Consider the following 16909-nt stretch of genomic DNA (forward strand, 5'->3'; position numbering starts at 1 on the left):
ATTATCCCTCTGTCTTATTTCTTCTCATTGCAAAAGTCCAGATCAGATGTCACCTTAAGAGAGCCGGGTTCAGTTCATCCTTTTATTTTGTGACAAGGCAGAGAGTTGGGTGCCCGAGGGCAGATAACTGCTGATTGGAGACAATCACAGTTTTAATAAAAGATTACAACTATTTACATAGCCAATCCAAAATCAAACTTCTTGAGAGACTATGTGACATAGGTCCACTGGGAAATGAAATATTGGGAATGGATATAAATTTCCCATCCAAGAGCAGCCAACAAATTCCACCTACCTGGCTCCAGCCTACTCTGCATACCTAGAACCAGAACCAAACATGGAGAAGCAGCATTTAGTTCCTATGCTCCAATTATCTGGAACAAACTTCCAGAAAACTGTAAAGATGTGGAAAACCTTAGTTCCTTTAAATCAATATTAAAAACACTTTTGTTTAAAATTGCCTTCAACTGTCCTAGTTAACTGAATCACCACTTTTTTGTTCTATTTTCTATCTATATTTTATTCCTACTTGCTTTTATTCTGTTTTATTTTTTACTATATTTTAATCATGTAAAGCACTTTGCATTGTCTTTGTACTGAATTGTGCTATACAAATAAATTTGCCTTGCCTTGCCTTACCAGCAAAAATCAGAAGAAAGGATGATTTATGTTGCAGTAAAAACATTATAATAAATTCCAGAGATGATGAAAAAGAAATATGCTTTTATCTGCTTTCTTGCTGTTGTGTTTCCTTAATTGCGCTTTTAAAATTGTTCAACCTGGATTGGTTTGATAAAAAATATATTGGGTTAGCAAAACAATAGACAGACCACCACAAGAAGCTGGCATTATTTAAATAATTCTATAATCACCTATAATGAATCCTGGAACTGAATGGTTTCTATACATCCTAATATTTACATAGCTACCAGATAATCCCTGTAATGATTCAAGTTTTGCATGATTGAACTTCCTCCTTTTCCCTTTTATCTGTTCTTGTTCCTATACTCAAAGGTTTTCTTTATGCTCCGTTTACTTTCTCTCTCTCTCTCTATTTTGTATACATGATTCATTGTTTCCATTTATAAATCATTGACGCAAGTTCAGACCGCAGCTGATTTGTTGATCTGTAAATACAGAAAAATAAAATTTTGTGTGTGTGTGTGTGTCCCTGTTTGACACAGTTATGAGACTGCAGGTAAACTTTGCATAATGTGGGTTTACCATCTACATATCACTGGAAGGGAGCAACAGCTGCTTTTAGCAGGTCATTTTATCTACACCTCACCCCTCCCTCTACAGAGCTTTTATTTAAGCACCAGTGAGGAAGATGCCTCTGACAGCCCAACAAAGCTCTTCTGACCAAACAGGATATGGTGCTCACCCAGCACACCCATGCCTCCTATAGTCTAAACACAGAGGTTTCCATGTGGGGGTGTAATACCAACACTGCAGGCTGTGGTATTATCTGTTTATTTAATTGTAAACAATACATGACAAATTTGCTTCTGATTTTTAATGCCAGTTTTAATGTGGAGATGGTGAGATTGAGCGTTCAGCTCATCAACAACAGGAATGTTATGTGTAAACAAAGCAGACATGAAAACTGATATTGTAAAGATGTGTTACTTTTACTGTGACGTCAGTATCTTTTATTTATTTAATTTTTTTCACATCTCAGAATCAATGCCCCCATCTCATGAAAGCTCATTGATCTGTGAGTGGCTCCAAGTGTTCAAACAATGATCAGAGAAAGTAGGTTTGGTTGCTTTCATTTGGAGTTTCTCAGCTGTCAGAGATGAGTGAATCTTCTCTAGTGCAGATGGAGCTTCTGCATTGTGGATTTTGAAATAAATTAACGTGGTTATTGGGTCATGGCTTGGATGCCTTAGTGGCATTCATGCCAAATTCCCTAACAGTGGGGATATGTGCAGCATTTACAGTCATAATGCTCATGCAACACCATTTTTCAACATGACTCAAAAAAAAATTTGCTCAGCTGTAGATTAAGCTGTGAATGTCAGATGTGTAGATGATGCAGTAGTATTATTTATCAAAAACTGTAAATCTTCCAGTGCAGAGGCAAATCTAAAATGGTGTTAAGGGAGAACCATAAAATACAAAATGATGGAAATCAGAGCCACATAAAAACAGCACAACACATTAGACAGACCATTAGAAGATACCAAAATGAATAATTATATACAAAAACCTATAATAAGTCCCGATACTGAACAATGGGTCTTTTCTTTATGCTCCACTTACTCTCTCTCTCTCTCTCTACTTTGCATCCATGATTTAAAGTTTCTATCAGTAACTCAGTAGCACAAATTCAGATAATATTTATTTCTCTGCAAATACAAAAAATGAAGTTTTTGTGTTTGCACGCCTCTTTGACACAGTTATGAGGCTGCAATGGCAGGTGAACTTTGCATAATGTGGGTTTTCCATCTAAATATCACTGAAAAGGGGTGACAGCTGCTTTTAGCAGGTCAGGCTTAGCAGCTGGAGTTTTCCCTCTTGGGCTCAATAATGTCAGGTTCACTTCATACAACATTAAGATTAGGCTAAAAATAAACACAAGACCTTCTCCCTCTGAGTTCATTCACCAGTTTAGATTTTCCTATCTCAGTACCATCTTGCTACACTGCCTCGCATGTTGTCGTTTCTAAGGAAAGCCAGAGAAAGGTCTCGAAAGACCCTCAATTTGATTGAAAGATGCAATAGATTCAGGTGGAGAAAAGATATATTTACAGTACTTTGTAAAAGTGTTCACAACTAAATTAAGTCACATTACAACAAAAAACTCCTAGTATTTTGTCTGCGGTTTTACATGACAGCCCAACACAAAGTAAAATGATGTTCGGTTCGGTTCGTTCATTCGTCGTCTCCCACTTATCCCGGACGGGCTCACCAATGCATCTGTCAATCTCTCCTACCATTCTCTCCTCACTCGTGAACAAAACCCTGAGATGCTCAAACTCCTCCACCTGAGGCATGTTCAGACTCTAACTCTTCATTGGGCTCCATGAGGCTGTTTGTTCATCAACATTCTTTACTAAACTGCTGAAGCGTTTGCATGACAGGTGGATGCATATTAATAATCCGTTACACACGGATCGACTCTATTCATTAGCCGAGTTTTGTAAAGATCTGGTTGCACTAGATTTTATTTAGGGGAATCCTAAAAAGGTCTGAATGGAAATGCATGCCACACTTTTCAGATTTTTGCAATTTTATTTTTGGTAATGATAACATGACGTAATGTGAAAGATCTTACCAGGTTATGCAAAAGACAATTCCTAGTTTACAACAATGAACACATTTATTGGGGATAAATTCTTAAAACTATAGTTTGCATTGCAAAACATTGCAATAATGTGTATTACCTTGCATTTAAATGCATACATTCTCCTTAAAATGCAACAACAAATAATGTCTGAAACACAAACATGCAGTATTTGTTTTATCTCCTCCCAGTCATTTAAAAGGATGTTACCTAGTATGAAGCAGCAGTAGGTTTACCTTGGCTTTTATTGTCTACTGAGGTCATGTGTCGTATTTTCATTGTATGAATATATTATGTGCAGCAGCTGCTAACCTCAATACTGACCCTTAGAAGAACACCTGGCCTGCATAGTTAAAAGGAAAAGAGTATAGTGCATTTTAATAATCCCCATCTAAATGCACGTTGGCGTTCACATAGCAGGAGTCCACTCATTGTTGAGAGAAGGTTCAGATGTGTCTGGAAGTGTCTGGAAGGTAGAAAACATGTTAATCATACATCCAGCTGATTAATAAAACCTGATACCTTTAAGGGGATTTCTTCAAGCGTCCTTAAGTAGACCAACAGCATTTGTTACCGCTATTGTGTGCGAGCACCTTTAAACTGTTGCTTGCATAAATATGACGAATGCTGCAAGTCCTTCAGGTTCTGCTCAACCTTGACCAATATGTGAAGAACAAAGCAAGGACCTCTTCGTTCTGCCAGCAAACTGGACCTTGAGAGCCCAGAGAGGTTACAGAAGCCTCAGTGCGCCCGCTATCATGTTTCCCCCTTCTGACCCAAAAAGAACAGTTGGAGTGTTTAAGCGAAGGGAGCTCCCCTCCCCAAAGCCAGACACCAATTTGTCTGCTTGGACAGCCAGCTGTTTCCACCTCCCCATTCCGCCTCACCGTCCCTTTATATCATTTCCAATCGTGCAGCATAAAATGACTCCACTGCATCTTTTGGTGTATTCTGCAGAAACGTGCTCTCTCCCCCTCATCAAGTGGGTCCACAGCACTTTGTGAAACAACAACCCGTCACCACAGGCGTACGCTCACAGAACCACACACAGCGTCTCCTCTTGCCTTATTTTAACACTCATGACCCGCCAGCATTCCTACACGATGAGATAAACCAAAGAGCCGCACATTTACACTGGGAGCAATTTCCTCAAGTGAGCCCGGCATGATATCACACAGCAAGAGCAGAATATTTTATTATTCCGTGTGCGTGTGCAGAGGAGCATTTTAGGCTTTGGTCCATTTGTTATTTTCTTGAGTTAATTTAGGTAGAAAAGCATTTAAAACGGTTCCATTTGTAGCTCCTGCTATCATTCCCTTTCAGAGATGTAGTTCATCTTTTACAGCGTGTGAGTACGTTCTCGATGAATTCAGTTTTACCGGCCTAAGTAGATGAGCTCATGTCGGACAGAGCAAATAAAGGCACATAATAACAGGGCACGGAAATGCCTTTTTGTAGTTAAATGTTATTTTGTATTTATTACCTTCAATATTTTACAATAAAAGCAGGAATAACTAAATAATTTCAGCTCTTTGTATGACAAAATCCCCAGATTGCCAGCAACTTTGCCCTGCACAAGTTTTCATGCCCCTCGAAATGTTTCAAATTTTGATCAAGTTTAAAGCTTAAAACAAATTTGGAGTATAAAGCATTCTTTTGCTATGCACTCTCTGCTGCACTCTGGGTGTTTTATTTGTTGGAAATCTGGTCCCTTGAAGACTTTGGCCAGATTTGAATGTCATCCTAGTACTCAAAAAGGTTATCGGAAGCTGTTAGCTCAGATCTCCCACTGGCTGCAGCGGTATCTCTGTGGCTGGGTCCATTCTGGTACAACACTCCCATTTCTTTGTGCCACAATCGTAACACAAGTACAGCAGTTAGCATGGTGCTGAATGCCAAGGGATCTGGGATTGTTTGATTTCATGGTTTCTGACCATATGCTGCGGCTAAACTTCCCAGGACACCGATATTATCCAAACGCTAAACCGAGTGGTGAAATAATGTAATCGGCGGTGGAATGATGTCTTTGCTCAAACATGTGCAGGGATCTAGCCTGTGCTTTCCCCATCTGTTCCTCTGCATGTCATTTAATGTCAGAAAGAAGGATCTTCTGTGTGGCTGAGTGAGGGAAAAAAATCAAGTCTGCAGACATCCTGATTCTGGATCTGTCATACTGCGACCCAACAAACGTACAAAGCGGCGTCTGGTTTGGTGCCGAGCTTGAGAGGACGTGCGCAACTATTACTTTGCACTTTTGACCCCACTGGTGTTGTCCTGTGCTAAACTGGCTGCTTATCAACTCTGTGAGCGCGGTGCATCTGTGTGCCAGAACCACACGGAAAGTGACAGGTCATCCCTCTGTGGGCCAGCAGCTCTGTGTGTGTGTGTGTGTGTGTGTGTGTGTGTGTGTGTGTGTGTGTGTGTGTGTGTGTGTGTGTGTGTGTGTGTGCGCGTGCGTGCGTGCGTGCGTGCGTGCGTGCGTGCGTGCGTGTGTGTGTCAAGTGATTGAGATAGAAGTATCTCTACTGGATTGTCATCTGCTCTTTCCTAGCGGTGCGTTTTGTGTGGAAAGAGGAAAAGGAAGCTTCTCTTTAAAACAACCCTGGGTTTCTAATGCTGGAAAGTAACATTCAGACGTCAGCTTTTCAGGAAACGAGTAACAACTCTTCCACCAGTCCATTAGTGACAGGGTCGCCTAACTTCAGACGTCCTAGGTCTTATCTGAAAAGGTGGCGGTAGAAGCATAACAGAACACCAGAGTGCTGAGGTGTGCTGTGCAGACGTATTGCTTTCTGCTGTGTTGTCTACGCTGTCTGATCATGAGCTGATCCAGTGAGTCAGCTGCATTTCCTCTGACGGAGCTGTGGGGGTTGTAAACACAACATCATTCCTTGTGGCCGGGGTGGGATTAAGTGTTTTGTCACTTGAGGTGCTGACTTTTTAACCTTGTGTTCCAGCTTGAATTCACCACTGTGGAAAATTGACTCCACCCTGATCATCACGGCTCAAACATGACTTCACGTCCCATTTAAATCAATGAAAGGCTGTTTGTGTGTTGCTAATTATGATTGCATGTGTGTTTCAGAGCATTGAGCGGGAAGAGCCGATAGAAGTGGACCCAGTTCCTATACACACTGGACAGGAGAATGGGCATGATGCTGCAGCAGGTACCTAAATATCCAGCAGGGATGTCACATTCAAGATCTACTTGGTCTGCTCAGGGTTAGAGTTTACATTACTGATGTATAAAGTTTTTTTTTTTTTATCTGTCCTCTGTCTTACAGTTCTAAAAACAGTTTCAAGTTAGGTAGTTATTGTGGATTATTTGTCCTCCCTGAGCTTGTTCTCTTGGAGTTTGCTTGCTGTTTCTCACTGTCTCTTTTTTTCTAAGGAGATGTAAGCATTTCATCAAATGAAGCCGCCTTTAAGTTGTTATAAAATGTTTTACAGTCGGTCTTTTATGAAACCTAACACTGCCGAACTGGACCATATCAGGATGTAATGAATTTGAATGAATTGAGATTATGGTAAATGCAATCTATGGCTACCGTCACACTGCAGGCAGATCCAACCTTTTTGCCCCTATGCGACCCATATGGCAGTGTGAACGTCCCAAATCTGTTGTTTTCCCCACCCTCCCCCAAAAAGTCTTATTTGTGCCACTTCCTTACGTGGTGCTAAATCGGACACATATCCGATGCAGTACCACATAGCCACATAGTTTTTAAAGAGTCTACAGTCTGAGTCACATTTAATCTGTTGTTGCATCACTGCCCTGGCTCTCACTACTTCACAGAAGTAGTAAGTCAAAGGTTCTTGTGAGCCTGTTTTTGTTTTGTTTTTTTCCACTCCTTCCTTGGAAACTTTTGCTATATTTAGAAATGTTTATTAACTCGGTTAAACTCTAATAGAGGTGAACCCAGGTTCAGTAAAAGTCACTGAATACTTGGTGTTATACCCAACATTTTCAGTTAAAAAGGCCAATTTGTCAGTAAAAAGTTTGTCTCTGTTTTAAAGAACAAGTCTCCATCTGTCTCACCTGTGTGGTATAATAGGTACCTTGACTGTCAGGTGAAAATCAGCTCAGGGGCCAAAGATGGTCTCTGGGCCACATTTTGGACTGCTCTTGTACAAACTGATGCTTTGACAGAAGTCTTTCAGGGTTATATTGAGATTTTAAGAACCTAATGGCAGGATGTATTTTTTCAATGGAATAGAAATACCTTTAAAGTCCCACAATGGGCAGATTCAGGTTTAATTCATGTAAAAGAGCTGTTTTTGCTTTCCACACAAAACATGCAAAGCTTATCAAGCGGTTTTAAATTTACTGTAGGAATAGGAGCATTTTTCTACCAGATCCTATCGGTTTGTGCACATCAAGGTAGAAATCATTCTTTTGACTGTGTAGAAAAAGAAGTAACAAAGCAACCACCTTTCAAAGTACTTGCTAAAATACTTTGAAAGTATGTGTAAAGTATTGCTAACATAGAAAGTCAACTATTACTGGACCAGAAATAGGACATAGTCTAAAATCTAATGATCAGATCATCTTAAAATTTGGACCACCAAATGTAAATATTACTATCTCCCACCGATGAAACAAAGCATCAGCCAGAATTATACAAGTAATTTAGAAAGAAAAATTTCTGGCCAGGATAACTGGTGAGATTAGAAGGTGCTGTCTAAATATTTGAGTTATCGCTCAGGGGCACCAGAACAGACATTTCTACCTCATAAGCAAAGATCAGCTCCTTGATGTTCTGCTGAAATTAATTTAAAAACACAGTATATTTTATTTTCTATTCTTGTTCCCTGTATTTGGCCCGTTCTCATCATTTATGTTTTGATTAGTTTTTGCTTCGACACAGCTGAAAGCCTTTTATTGATTACATTTGCTTAGAGTCCGCTCACAGACTCGGTTTACAGGATATGATTTCTTCTCCAACAGAACATTCAGCGTTGGCGCAGGGAAAGGCCTCGCCGCCCACAGACGGCCCTCTTCAACATGCAGCACCCGTCACTTTGCGGATGCCCCATCTGCCTATCACAGCTACAACCAAGACAGCTGAAATCAAGGCCTCCGCCATTTCTCCCAGCAGCCCTGTGGGCTCCGTGTCCCCCCCACGCTCCCAGGCTTCACCCAGCAACCAGTCAGTTCCCACCACCTCTCGTCCGCTGGCTGCAGAGGATTCTGCCCTTCAGCCAGGTGGGTGAAAGTCTAATCGTCTAAACATTTATCCCGTGCTTTTTGAAGATTTTCTGACTTGAAATTATTTTGGCCTCCTTGTTATCAGCATCTGTTGCCAAGACGTGGACCCCAACAACTGCCCGCACTCTGGGATCTCCAAATCTCCATGGTGAGCGCTGAACCGTGTTAACAGATTCATGCATTAAAAAAAAAAAAACACCGTAGCTGATTTCCTGTTGATGGATCTCTTCACCAGAGAAGGCAAACTCAGCTCCTGCTAAGTCTGTGACCTATTCAGGTCTACTTCAGCACCGCAGGTGAGTGTGTGGTGAGGTAGAAACTTTGACGATGTTCGTATCCCTTTACGTGACGCCAATGCCTCCTGCAGAGATGATGACATCAGCAACGACAGGGCCTCGGGCCAGGCGGGAGAGAGGAAGCGGGAGCTAGTGAGATCCCAGACTCTCCCTCGTAACATCGGCGCTCAGGCTCGTCGGTCTATATTCGAAAGATTAGACTCTGACGCTGGAAACAAGTGAGTATAAAGCAGTGCTGGCCTGGTGTGTCTTTGGGACAACTGTCCCTGGACATCACTGTCTTATGTGTCCTTTTTATGTCCCATGTGCGCAGTCGCCCTAAACCAGCAGGGCTGAAGCGCTCTCAGAGTTTTGGCGTGTCGACTGCCAGCAGCATCAAGCAGATTCTTCTTGAATGGTGCCGTTCCAAGACCATAGGCTACCAGGTAAAAACCCCTGTACGATACGACCAAACCAAGAGAAAGGCAGCAGCAGTGTGTGGAAAATCCACACCCACAGTAACATTCAGCAGCTTGTAGAACCATTTTAGTATTGACAGAGGAGTTCAAGCTGAAGATGCTTGGCCTCAACACACAGGCTGAAAGACAAACAGGCTCTGGGAAAATACCCTATGCCAGCTGTCAGGCACACAGCTGAGGGACTAAGGTTTATGTCAACCAGAAACCCCTCTAGGCTTACTTTCACATTTACTTTTTATCACCTTTGGTGATGCATGTTCTTTCTGCGATGCTTGAAAGATTAAAAGATTAAAGGCAATCAAAAACAAATCTACATGCATGCATTTTTCTGGCACTTTATGTACCGGAACATATTTAGTTGCCGTTTTTCTTTGTACCACTTTCTAAATCAGTCTTTAAGGCTACAAAACATTCAGAATATTCTTCTATATCATTAATAAGTAAGTAAGGAAAAAATGTTTTCTATAGCATCTTTCAAAGACATTGATATCACGAAGTGCTTCACAGGAGCGAAAACTATTTAAAAATACAAAACATGCTTAAGCAAATGACTGTCTAAATAAAAAATGTCTTTACATGTTTCTTAAATGAGACGATGGATTCTATGCAGCGTAGAGACAGCGGGAGAGCGTTTCAAAGTCTCGGAGCCACCACCTGAAAAGCACGATCACCGCGATTTTTAAAAACGGGTCCGAGGTACCGCGGCAACAACAAAGTGATCAAAGACCAAGTAAAAATACTGTAGAAAAGCTGTACATGATACACAGTTTCATTCAGGCTGAGATCTGGACTTTATGGTGTCACCACAACACTTTCATCCGTTTCACCCGTTCTGCTGTAGATTTCCTGTTGTGTTTGGGGTTATTGTTCTGCTGATGAGACCGTTTGGGCCAAGCTTCAGCAGTTGAGCAGGTGGACAGACAGTGGGCCCAAAACCTAACCCTAAACTGAAAAAGCACCTCCTTTTGAACACGTATATGTCATGTATGTTATGGCCAAATTAATTGCTGTACTCTTCAACCTTTGGCCTTAACATGGGTTTTTTTCTCATGGTTAGGAAAGCGTGGCAAAGCCCAGGCTCTGAGAGATTTAGCCACCACTAAGAGACATGCTGCTTTGATTACTTGACATCTTACGTTTCAATTTAAGCCAAACTCCAGACTAATAAAGTTCAGCCTTTGCATGGAAGGATTTCAGACTCTTGAAAGTGTCTGAAAGCCGTGGAGGAGAGGAACGTCTGTTTTACCCATCATAATTATGGGCTAGACAGTGAGCAATGAGACGGCTTTTATAAAGCTACAACATTAGTTTGTGCTGGTTTTGCGGGCTGGATCATTTTACTTTGAATTCTTTCAGCTCTTCTCCTTCATGCTTAGATCTCCCTCCCCTTTCTGTTTGTGTCTCTGCAGAACATCGACATCCAGAACTTCTCGTCCAGTTGGAGCGATGGCATGGCGTTCTGCGCCCTCGTCCACTCCTTCTTCCCCACGGAGTTTGACTACAACGCTTTGTCACCGGCCAATCGCAAACACAACTTTGAGCTAGCCTTTGGGACTGCAGAGTGAGTATGGGAGTGGTGAAACTAAAATACACTTTAACCCAACATGTTGATTATACAGTTAGTGCAGCTGGAACCATGTTCCTTTGCTGTCCGGACAAAGAACGTAGCGTTTGCTTGCGTTTGGCAGGTGCCGAGGTTTGGGTAGTTTTAGAAGCAGATGATGAAGAATTTCATGAGCCAAGATGAATAATTTCAGCTTAAATCTGAGCACCTGAATCCTCAGAGAGAACCAACTATAGTTTTAATACTGCCTTCACGTCCCACTGTGCTTGATTTGAAACACAGGGATCAGTTTTTTAGCATCTGTTTTGGCCCTTTTGGCAGGGGTTTTACAGTCACTAAAAAGTAGATACCTACTACTATCAGGATTTGTCTCGGAGAACCCGAACACACACACACACACACACACACACACAGTCTTGTTAAGAGGCAGTTTATTGAGAGGTTTGGATTGTGGATCAGAGAACTAGTCTTTACCGGGCTGGAACAGGTGAATAATGAGTGCAGTAGCTGGAGGACTGGAGAGCACTGGAGAGCTGTGAGTGCTGTGCTGCAGGAACCAAGAAGCCTCCAGAGCAGGCGGGAGAGCACCGGGGTGGAGGCAGAGCTGGCAGCACAGCAGGGAGAGTTCCTGGAGCTCTTGGGCTGGAGAAGCAGCAGAGCCAACAGCTCAGCAGAGATTACTTGGAGCGCTGGGGTAGCAGGAGAATCAGCAGCACAGCAGAGAGGCAAGTTGGAGGCAGCAGACAGACGTGGACGTAGGAGTCCCTGACAGGCAGATGTGGGAAAATCTCTGACTGACAGACGTGGGAAAATCTCTGACAGCCAGGTGAGGCTTAGGTAAAGGTTGACGACGATCTGGCAGGGAAGAACAGACTGAGGAAGGCTTTTATAGAGAGGCTGGCAGGTGGAAAGAGTCTGGGCTGACTAGAACCTGACAGGTGTAGATGATTAGGCAGAGTGGAGATGGAGCTGGGCAGGAGGAGGAAGGTGCTGGAAAGGCTCAGGTGCAGCAGGCAGAATAGCACCCTGACAACGACAGACATTTAGATTTAAAATGATCAATCTCTGTGGTCATCATTTGGTTCTGAAATGAAAAGAAAAACGGCATATCAGTCATATCAGTCAGGCTTCCTCTGGACTTTGGGTGACCTGCTGGTGCAACATCTGAGCAGGCAAAGAACCCGATGTTACCTCCAGACACCGTGTTGCATTTAAAGGATTTATCAATGATGAAAAAACCTGGAGCAGACAGGAAACCCCTGCTGGAGCAAGATGAGGATCCTGATGTGACAAACTGGCTGCTCACAGGAAAAGGTGATCAGCGGGATGGCAGAGAGTCCAAGAAACGGGCCTGGCTAACGCAGGGACGGTCAGGTAGATGAAGGCAGAGAGGTCCGACGGGCTAAACCAGGCTTGTAGTCGTGCGATCAGTTCAGGCTGTATCCAGAAAGCAGAAAGCAGCATAGTTGTCCGATGGGGGCTTGGCAAGGTGGGAAAAGCCGTTACACGTGATGTTTCACACTGCTGATGTCTCTCCTCCTACGCCCTGTGCTAACACATCTGAATGGTCACATTTGCAGCGCCTGGGATCTAAGAGCAAACTTTTTGTTTCAAATTCTGCATTTAAGTATTGACACAGGTAAAACTGTTTTATGCATGGCGCATTCACCTCTTGTCTGATGCTGCATCAGAGCTGCAGTCCTAGCTTCATTCCCACTGGCTAACGGCTGCAGGACGTTTTGTTTAGTGCAGCGAGTCCTACGTACGTGTAGCTGCGTCTGTCTGCCACGTGTCCAAATTAAGTTGCGTTAACCTGATGATTAGATTTGGTATGTTCACTTTTCACAATGACGTTTTATGTTTTTATAGCGAAATGGAGATGTGTGCTTGTTATTTTAATGTTTATTTAATTAAGTTTAATTTATTTCTTTTACAACTGCAATTGTTTTACATTAGAAACTTTAATAGGGCCTTTTAAATTCCTCTTTTGTTTTTGTTAGAATGTTTTTTTTATATATTTGGCAAAAGGTGTGCATTCCATTTGTCTGACTCCATGACATCTGAAATCCCTGCCTTTTGTGGCAGCACACAAACACGCTGCAAGCTGTAGATCTGACATCCCACACACGCCTGCAGGACCGCCGTACGTATACTGTACATCAGGGATTAAAGGCATCCCTCAGTTGTAGGAATTCTTCATTGTTTGACTGCTGCTGGTTGGAGCTGGTTGGAATGATAAAAGAAAAGTGTTTACTTATAAAGAATTAATCATCTGTGTTCAGTCAGAGGCAGCTTCAGATTAGCGTCTATAAAAGATCCCAGATCTCAGAGCTTTAGCAGATTAAAGCATAAATCACACACTTTGTAAGTCTGTCACATCAAAACATTTTTAATGAAGGTGTTTTTGTTAGAGGTAGACTGATTTATAACTGTTTGTGTGGTATTTTTACTCACTGCGTGCATCACCCTGCTATGCTAGCCATTGAACGCTTTCCCATATTGTCGTGTTGTAGTCACGCATTTTGATGCATTTTATTAAGGTTTTATGTGGCAGACCTATACAAAGTACAATTTGACTGTGAAGTTGTGTGAAATGGGCTTTCAGGTTGTTGTTTTTTGTTGTTGTTGTTGCAAATTTGCATTTGCATTCAGCTCCCAGACCAAGAAACACAGCAGAGAAAGGAGGATACAAACAATAAAAAAAGCTTTGAACATTGGGAATATTGGGAGTATGATCTACTTGCGGACCATCAGACAAGGCCGTTCGCCTAAGCTGGCATAGGGGGTGCATGAATCAGAGAAGCACCCAGGGGGCCAAAGATACATCTGGAGGAGGGACCGAGATCCACAGGACATTTCTTACAAGTGGCGAAGAGAAAGCCTTTGATGAAAGGGAAGCTTTTTCCAGCCCTGTTCAAAGTTTATCACTGACCAAACATCCATAGAGATCATTTTTCTTCCACCTCACAATTACTGCTTTGTGCTAGGCCATTTCATTACTTTCGCTGTGAAATAAAAAACAAAATTCCGATTGAAGCTTGTGATTGTTACGCGGCAAAAGACGGAAGATTTCAGGCGGGGTGGGTGGTCTTGTAGCAGGTTTTGCTGTCTGTGAGCGCTCCTTTTCTCTCAACCTGTAAACACGGAATCAGGACAGTTCAAAAGGTCAAGTTTGGCATCCTAGTCTCCTGCCTGTTCCTCCCCTTTAACTCGTCTTCATCTGTCTCTGTCCCCAGAGCCAAGGCAAGCTGTGACCGGCTCATCGAGGTAGAGGACATGATGATCATGGGCCGCAAGCCAGACCCCATGTGTGTCTTCACCTACGTCCAGTCCCTCTACAACCACCTGCGCAAGTTTGAGTGAACCCCCAGCAAATGTGGCCAGTTAGCTGATGTAAAACATTTCTGCACTGCCAGCTGTACAGCCCAGAGTTCAGTGGTTCCCAACGCTGGCCTGGGGGCCGTTAGGAAAGGCTGGGGCTCCCTCTAGTGGTGAGCCCTTGTAATTTCCCCCTCGGCACAAAGGAAGCTGCTGCTGACTGTGAGAGTGCTGAGAGCTGGAATCATGGTACATTGGACAAATTTACTGTTACTGGGTTTGAACAGCAATGACAGCGATGGACTTGCGCACAGACGTCAGGGCTGGTTAGCTGTGATGTTTTATTTACTTTATAAGTGTGTGTGTTGGTAGATGTTGCTGTGATGCATATACGTGTGAAAGAGGGTCATTTTTTTTTCCAGATTAACCTCTGTGTCAGCAGACATGTGCTCTGTCTCCTAAATCTCACTGAAAACACCAGGTATCTGCGATGCTCTGACATGCTGCTCAGTTAAATCTCTGGTCTGACACAAAGTTAACCAGGAATGTGTGTGATGAGCTGCTGATTGACGGTTCCGTCCGAATATGCTGTGGGATGCTGTGTTATGAGGATGATTCTAAAAAGAGAATGCAAACAAAACCAATGAAATGTTCTGTGTACATTACATGTTTTTTTTTTTTTCCCGAAATAAATATCAAACATCCAATTGACTCTGACAGTCAAACCCTTTAGTGTGGCTCTTTGAAAGCCTAAATGGCTTGTAACTGAACAGAAGTTGTGAGAGGGGTACGGGGGTCCTTAGAAAATATACACTTCCATGCCTGAAGGTTTTACAATCAGCTGATTGGTTCCTGACAGGTGAGAGTGAGCATTGAATGTTAAGTACAGTACTGGCTCAGCTAGTGAGCACAACAAAAAGGGTCATATTTAATGCCAGTAGCATGATTTCAAACTGAAAAAATACAACCTTTAATTGTGCTACATGTATTCACTGGGGATAGAAAACAAATATTTAGAAATTATTTCTTGAACAAAATTACTTGTTGCAGAATTATTGGCACCCCTGCTGCCGTACCTGCAGAAGCACCTGCTGTCGATGCACACCCTGCCTTTTGCCAATTGGACAACGGTTCTTCTTTAACATGTACAGTCTCTATAGTTGTACTTTGTTTTGTCTTTTTTTTTTACAAGGTGATAAACCGTGTATGTATGTATGCATGTATGTGTATATATATATATATATATATATATATATATATATATATATATATATATATATATATATACATACAGGTTGGTTAGTTGTTTGGTTTCTATTGCACTAATATGGAACCCATGAAAAATCGCTTCTAAGTTTGTTTTTACAGGTTGATGCTTTTGATGCTTCTGTCTCTTTTTAAAGGGTAGTGTAGCTCTGGGCAATTTTTATTTACCAGGACCGAAGGTACAAAGGGCTCTTTGGATGGGAATGGCTGCTGACCCCTGATCTAAATCGACTAGAGTCCTGGGTCCTCTTCTGTGGTGTCTTCTCTTCAGCTCGGCTCATAGGTCTCCTAAACGACTTCAGACTTCTGTGGAGCAAGATGGCTGTAGAAGGTCGATCATCTCTGTGTTGATTGGAGTGACATGTTTTGGATCACTATTCTGTTGCTCATTGCGACTAATTTTCAGTTTTATGATGGAGCCAACCAATCAGGTGTTTACCATCAGACTTTGTGATGACAGATGCACCGCAGTCCTCGGTGTACGTGATAAGAAGGTCGTCGTCTAGACAAGTAGTCAGTGACTGCAAGAAGTGAGCCTCTGTGTCATGATAAAGTTAGACCCCAGGAAAGCAGGAAGTCATGGATTACTAACTAAAAATTCCTAAAAACTCTTTTCGATGTGTACAAATTAATTATTTTTATTTTCAAATTTAAGTCTGGTACCACATCAGGAATCTTCCCAACATGATATTCCTACATGACCAACAAAATCCTACAGACAGATTTTCACACACATTTTGTCCTGTTATAGCGATTACTTTCACTGCATTTTATTGAGATTTTATGCAATTGACCAAAACAAAGTAATGCAGAATCTGGATTGGAAGGAAGAGGATAAATGATTTGGAAATCTTTTCCCAACAAAAATCTGAAAACAGACTATGCTGTGGACTCTCTTTAGCTGTGGTAACAGCTGCATTTGTTTTGGGCTATGTCTCCACCACCTTTGCACATTTTGTCCACTGATCTTTGCAAGGTAGCTTAAATTGACTCTGGGATTTTCAAATCTTTTTCAAAACTGGGTTATGATGTGGACTTTGACCATCTGTCATTATTCACATTCTGCAATAAACTTTATAAAAACAAAGTTCTGTGTCTGGCTGAAAATCGGAGTCTCCAGCAGCATTCTCAACAGTTTGGTTGTAATCATCCTATTGTAGCTCTGGCTGAAGGTTGAGGGTTGCTGTCCTCCTGGAAGGGAAGCCTCAACCCGGGTCTCCAGTCTTTTGCAGCCTCTGGCAGGTTTTCTTCCAGGATTGTCATACATCCTCCCAACTTTCCTGTCTCTGCATCACTTAAAAGTACATAGTGTGAGTTTGAAATATTATTTATTTTCTTTCCAATGCCCTTAAAATTGCCCGGCGTGTAAAATGAGTTGTCCTCTATTTCCTGCAGTTGCCTCTACAGGCTGGTTTAGTCAGTTCATGAGAGAATGATTCTGGGCGTGTGCACCGGTTTAATGGGCTGAACGCTCTCAATCACCTGGCTACTTTGTTGAGTCTCCACCGT

At 42.2% G+C, this 16909-nt stretch overlaps 1 protein-coding gene across 1 annotated transcript in view; it reads left to right on the forward strand.

Annotated features, from left to right (window-relative positions):
• smtnl (smoothelin, like) overlaps positions 1 to 14862 on the forward strand; it is a 31388-nt gene extending 16526 nt beyond the window's left edge. Inside the window, exons 3-10 of the mRNA XM_012857873.3 lie at positions 6375 to 6456; positions 8238 to 8495; positions 8584 to 8646; positions 8734 to 8794; positions 8866 to 9012; positions 9108 to 9219; positions 10662 to 10813; positions 14053 to 14862. Coding sequence (XP_012713327.2) covers positions 6375 to 6456; positions 8238 to 8495; positions 8584 to 8646; positions 8734 to 8794; positions 8866 to 9012; positions 9108 to 9219; positions 10662 to 10813; positions 14053 to 14179 — 1002 coding nt within the window. The 3' untranslated portion in view covers positions 14180 to 14862. The remainder of the gene's footprint in view (positions 1 to 6374; positions 6457 to 8237; positions 8496 to 8583; positions 8647 to 8733; positions 8795 to 8865; positions 9013 to 9107; positions 9220 to 10661; positions 10814 to 14052) is intronic.
• The last annotated feature ends 2047 nt before the right edge of the window (positions 14863 to 16909 follow it).

This window comes from Fundulus heteroclitus, chromosome 18, assembly GCF_011125445.2.
Source record: "Fundulus heteroclitus isolate FHET01 chromosome 18, MU-UCD_Fhet_4.1, whole genome shotgun sequence".
NCBI lineage: Eukaryota > Metazoa > Chordata > Actinopteri > Cyprinodontiformes > Fundulidae > Fundulus > Fundulus heteroclitus.